The sequence below is a fragment of the Trachemys scripta genome, chromosome 2 (genome assembly GCF_013100865.1).
Source record: "Trachemys scripta elegans isolate TJP31775 chromosome 2, CAS_Tse_1.0, whole genome shotgun sequence".
Classification (NCBI taxonomy): domain Eukaryota; kingdom Metazoa; phylum Chordata; order Testudines; family Emydidae; genus Trachemys; species Trachemys scripta.
Window position 1 is genome coordinate 280,377,542 of NC_048299.1, and position 5,652 is coordinate 280,383,193.

The 5,652-nt window shown below is 65.1% G+C and overlaps 1 protein-coding gene across 1 annotated transcript in view; it reads left to right on the plus strand.

Moving 5' to 3' along the window:
• Positions 1-281: 281 nt before the first annotated feature.
• Positions 282-5,652, plus strand: part of SLC39A4 (solute carrier family 39 member 4) — a gene marked incomplete at its 3' end in the record, with an annotated part of 9,696 nt that continues 4,325 nt past the window's right edge. The window contains 2 exon segments of the mRNA XM_034763768.1: positions 282-866; positions 3,898-4,182. Of these exon segments, the coding sequence (XP_034619659.1) occupies positions 657-866; positions 3,898-4,182 (495 nt within the window).

Here is a 5,652-nt window from a genome sequence, read left to right on the forward strand (position 1 = left end):
GTGCGTGCTGGGGCTGACGAGGCCGGTGTGAGGGTCGGGGCTCGCCAGAGCAGAGCGAAGTGCCCGTCTCCAGCAGAACCACCCCTGCTGTTCACAGTTCCCATGGGGGGACGGGGGCTGGCCTCCGGGGGAGGGAGTTAAGGCACAGAGGGGAACGGATTGGCCCAGGTGGAGCAGGGACCAGGAGCCTGTCGTCCATGCGTCTGCCCCGTGCAGGGTTTCCCTTCCTCGTGGAGGAGCTGGGGCCGCTGGGCGAATGACTGTCCCGTCTCCAGGGCCGGGGCTGGAACCGTGTTGGGCAATAGCCTCGGAGCAGGTCCTGCCTGCTCATTTCCTCCCGGCGGGGGCAGCTCTGCTGACGATGCTGGAGCGGGCACGGCCTCTGCTCTCCTGGCAGAGCAGAGCCCCGCCACTCCCCGGCGGGACAATGGGCTGGGCTGGGTAACTCAGAGCCACCTTGCCCTGCCCCTATCGCAGGAGATCTGCAGAGCTGGACGGGTTCTGTGGAATGGTTAACCCGAGGCAATCTCACCCTGAGCCAATCACAGGCAGCAGCAGCAAATACCTGCAGGATTAGAGCCACTGCTCCCCACAGCTCTGGCTCTCTGGCCCCGGGGAGCCTGGCCGGAGCCAGCGTGGGCCTCGAGGACACTGCCATGGCGCTCCTGGTGCCCCTGGTTCTGCTCTGCCTGGGGGGGGCTGTGTGCCCGGGGCGAGGGGCGCCGGCGCCCAGCCAGGAGCAGGTGCTGCAGAGCGTGTGGGCCCTGCTGGCGTCGGGAGAAGGCTCTCTGCCCCACGCTGCCCTGGACTCCCTCTTAAGTATCCTGGCGGCCCGTGTGCAGTGCCCAGCAGTGCCGTGTGAAAAGGTAACGCCACAGCCAGGCGCGGTTCGCTCCCCTCCTTCCTCTGCGGGTCGGGAGCAAAGACTGGGTCAAACTCCAGCCCGGGCGGGAGGGGCCGAGGCAGCAGGAACGGCAGGTTCCCAGCTGGGGCATCGCGGCCAGGCCGCGGCAGGAGCGCCCCGTCCGGGGGGGAGGACGCGGGGGTGCGATGCAAGGGGGAGATGTTAAGGGAGGGGGCGTGCAGGGATGGCTCCGGCCGGAGGAGCATCTCCCCAAGGGATGGGGGAGCCCTGGCGTAGCCGGTGCATTCAGAACTGGCGCTAGCATGTGCCGGGCAGGGGTGGGAGGATCTCCTGGCTGCCCCGGCTGGTGGCTGGGATCCAGGCCAGCTCCGGCACCCACACCGGGAGGGGCAGGGAGGCAGCTCCTTTGTTCCTGATAGTTTGCCATCACTTAACCCCGTACGCCCCTGCCGTAAACACAGGGCATCTCTCCCCAGACACAGAACCGGACCCTCGGCCCCGTTTCCCTGGCAGGATCCTCCCCAGGGCCCCCCCTGCACCAGCCCAGTGTTCGCTAGTATAGACAGTTCAAGCCCCTTGTGAGCAGAATCAGCCCAGACTGGCCGTGGTCGGTCTGCAGGGGTGGGGTGGAGCTGGGGACCTTCACAGGGGGCTGGGGCAAGCGCCAAGGGGCTGCCAGGGCAGAGCCAGCCTGTGGCCTCGATTCTATTGCGAACGTCTCAACTGCGCCCGGCGGGCTCCGGCTGTTGTCCAGGGCTGCAGTTACTGAGGTGACTCAGAATATTACCATTGACTAGTTCGAATCCCGGACAGTCTCTGGTCAGGGAAATCCCCTAGGAAGTCAGTGGGAGTTTGGCCTGCACTGCAAGGGAGCAAGGCTCAGAATTCGCCCCTCCCTGCTGCCAGCGGGAGCCTGGCATGCCTGCTTCGCACGGGTGTCCATGGCCAACCAAGGGGCAAGGGAGGGGGCATCGGGCCTGTGCTCCGCCCAGTGTGTGTGTGTGCGTGCACTCTGTGTTTGCATGCTCCCCTTGTGTCCAGCGTGTGTGCACTGGGCACGTGTGGGGTGTGCACTGTTTGCAGTGTGTGTGTATATGTGTGTAGCATATGTGCACTATGTGCGTTTGTATGCAGTGTGGGGTGCGCAGTGGGTACATGTGTGTGCACACACATTGTGGGGTGCGCAGTGCAGGGTGCTCAGTGTGTACGTGGGGGGGGTGCACACAGTGGAGGTCTGCAGTTTGTACGTGCGCAGTGTGGGGTGTGCAGTGGGTACGGGTGTGTGCAGTGGGGGTGCACAGTGTGTAGGTGTGTGCACCCGCAGTGCGGGTGTGCAGTGTGTAGGTGTGTGCGCCCACAGTGGGGGTGTGCAGTGTGTGCACGCAGGGGATGTGTGCAGTGTGAAGTGTGCAGTGTGTAGATATGTGTGCAGTGTGTAGGGGTGTGTGTGCAGTGGGGATGCGCAGTGGACACGGTTGTTATTTTGCAGGGGAGCCGTAGACCCCGGGCGGATCTGCTATCCCCGGGCGTCTGGGGAAGGCAGAAGCCCCCTTACTGCAGTAGTGGGACGGCTCTTCCTGGCCCCTCCTCGGGGCTGGGCCTCAGCTGGAGCAGGGGGCTCAATCACCCGGGGCTGGCTGTGAGCTGCAGGCCGGGCACTGCCCGCGGGTCTCTCCCAGGCTCCAGCGCAGACCCAGAGATGCTGCCTGCCTGGGTGACGCGGTCTCAGCCCAGCTGCCTACGCTCCCCCCTCCGTGGTACATCCACACTGCAAAACAAACAAGCAAACCCCGGGCCCGTGGCAGAGGGTCTCAGAGCCCGGGCCTGCAGCCTGGGGGTCACAGCACCGTGCTCAAAATAGCCAGAGTTGGGGCTCTGAGACTCACCCCCCTCCAGCCAAGCCTGGCGCGGCTACAGGGCCATTGCCCGAGGCTGGAGATCTGGGTCTGAGACTGGCTGCCCAGGGGAGGGCGGTGTTTTGCACCGGAGATGAACCCACTGACCCCTGGCTGGAGCATGCAGGGAGCTGGCCGTTCCCTGTTGCCTGGGACTGGGTGCTTTGCATCCGCACAGGACCCCCGGCCAGCCACGCTCGCCTGATAAGAGCTGCTGAAGGGTAGATAAGAGGCAAACTCTCCCCTAGGACAGGGCTACCCTGGGACTGGGTTATCAGTAGGGTCCCTTCCTGACCTGGACACCATTGGCCCTGTCCTAGCATCACGTCCCAGGGACAACCACGCCTGCGTGTCACTGAAGGGCATGTCAGTGCGTCGGGCCCGCCAAGAGCGTGGTGTGTGAGCTCACCGCCACCTCCCTGGAGTGAGTGAGCCCAGCCTTACCCCCACCTGACATGGGGAAACCGAGGCATGAGGTGGCAAACGCAACCGGCCTGCTGGTCACGGGTGCCCGGTGCCCACCGCCCCCGAGAGCTGCTGGATGCTCAGCATGTCCCAGAATCCGGCCACACGTCCGGGTGCCCATGTCCGGTGTCCGACTGTGAGACCATCGGCCCAGCTGTCAGCGCCCGTGGTGCAGAACCCTTCTGATGCTTCTGAGTGGGAGCTCAGCCAGGGATGGTGCCCAGGGTCCACCCTGTCCCTCTCAAGGGGGCTGAGGGCTCAGGGGAGGGTCCTGGGATGGGAAAGGTTGGAAACCGTTGGCCTAGACCCTTCCCCAGCTCTCTGCTGCTGACTGGAAGCTCACACAGCAACAGCCCGGAGCCGGGCACTGGCAGGGTAGCCGCTGGGGATCCCAGCTCCTCGGGCCCCAGGCTCACTGCCCCAAGGTCTGATGCTGGGGTGAAATGTCCCCTTTGAGCCCAGTGCCACACGTCACCTCGAGGGGCTCCCCAGCCCGCAGCTGGATCGGGGTAGTTACCCCTAGCCCTGAGCCGAGGCAGGCGTGGCAGGGCACGCCAGGCGTCCAGTGGCTCTGCGGGCCCCAGGCCATATTCCCAGCTTGTCACTGCTGGCGAGAGGCAGCCGGGTCTCAGTGCGGTGTGCTGTGTGCCAGCTCTGTCCCTCTCCCCACAGTGCATCTCCGTGCCGGATGTCTTCACGCTCGTGGGCAAGGCCGGGACGGGCGACGCCAACCTCACGGCTACGGAGCTCCCGCAGCTCGGTGCCGGCGTGCTGCTCTACCTGACAGACCCCGCGGCCACCTGCGCTGCAGTGAGGGGCGGCCAGTGGGTGGCCGAGGCCGGGGCCTTCCTCACCAGCTTCTCCAGTGGGAATCCCGCTGCGGGGCCCACGGCGGAGAAAGTGGCGGAGCTGCTGGGAGGCATGCGGGAGAATTACAGAGACGCAGACAGGCACCAGGTAAGAGTGAGTGTGTGTGTGTGTGTGCGTGTGTGACTGCTCCCTGCTGGGGAATCCGGTGTGTGTCACTACGCCCCCTACATCGGGGTTACAAAACTGTGTGGAGGGCTGGGTAGGGAAGGCTGTGACTCCCCAAATAGCCTGGCCCCTGCCCCCTATCCACCCCCTCCCACTTCCTGCCCCCCTGAGAACCCCTGACCCATCCACCCCCCGGCCCTTTTAAATCACCGCCACTACCCCGGGGCCCCCCCAGCTATTTAAAGGGCCCGGGGCTCGGGCTGCAGTAGCGGCGGCTGGGAGTCCTGGGTCCTTTTAAGTTGCCAGCCTGGGGAAGCTGCCCCCTGCTGGCGTGGTCGGCTGTGTACTGGCTCTTGCTGGTATGCCGTACGGGACAGGGCCGGCTCACTTTCACCTCTGGGCTCGGGGCTTTAGCCCCATGGAGTGGGGAGCATGGGCCTGGAGAGGTTGGGCCCGGGACTTTGACGGAGGGGTGGCACTCTGAGTAACGAGGCGAGGTCTATTTCCCAGTGCTGGGTCTATAAGCAGCAGCCCAGGAATTTGGAGCAGTGACGTCACAGATAAGCCCGTCACTCTAACTGTGGGGTCACTAGTTACAAGCCAGCACCGTCCAGCCGTGCGATGGGCTGTTCTTGCTGCGGGTTGTGGGCAGGAGACAGGACTCGCCCCCGGCTTTGGTCCAGTGGATTAGGCTGGATTTTTGTGGCCACACACTGGAGTCGGGATGTTAACAACATTTTGGGCACAAGCCGGGTGCGGTGCTCTGGAGGTTTGCACTGCTCCCTGGTGCACCAGCAGCCGACGTCGATTGAGTTGTTTTGTGTACAGTCCCATTCTCTGTCCCCCCCAACCCCCTCCCCCAGCACTGACTATTAAACTCAAGTCATGCAAGCCCCGTGGCATGGCCGTGCTGCCAGCCCTGGCAGAGCTGGGGGGTGAAGTCAGCTTAGAGTCCCTCTCTGAAAACACCAACGCTCACCGCCAGGCCCGAGTGCCCCAGTGGTTCTGTGTGCCGGGATCCTGGCCCATTGCAGGCCCAGTGCCCTCTGCGCACGAGGCCTGTGCCAGTCAGTGGAGTGCGGATGGGGCCAGGAGTCTGTCACCCCCCCTCCGATCACCCCTGCTGACTCGAGCCACCGGGTCCCAGCCGGGCTGCCCGCGTCACTTGCCGGTCGCCTTGCCCCGGAGCAGCGCAGGCAGGGCCGTGGGACAGTCTGGGTGGTGCCAAGGGCCACCCGAGAGCTGGAGCGAGGCAGCCGCGTGAGCCGGGCCCTTTCCAGCCAAGTGGCGCTGCCGGGGCGGCTGGCGAGAGAGCTGGGACTGCGGCCAAGGAGGAAATTGGCTGGTTCCACCTGTTAGCAAACAGCTCCTGGGACTGAGGCTGGAACTGGCCGGCAGAGCCCAGCGGGGGTGTCCAAACCACCAGCTGCGAACCCCCCCCCCCCCTCGTAC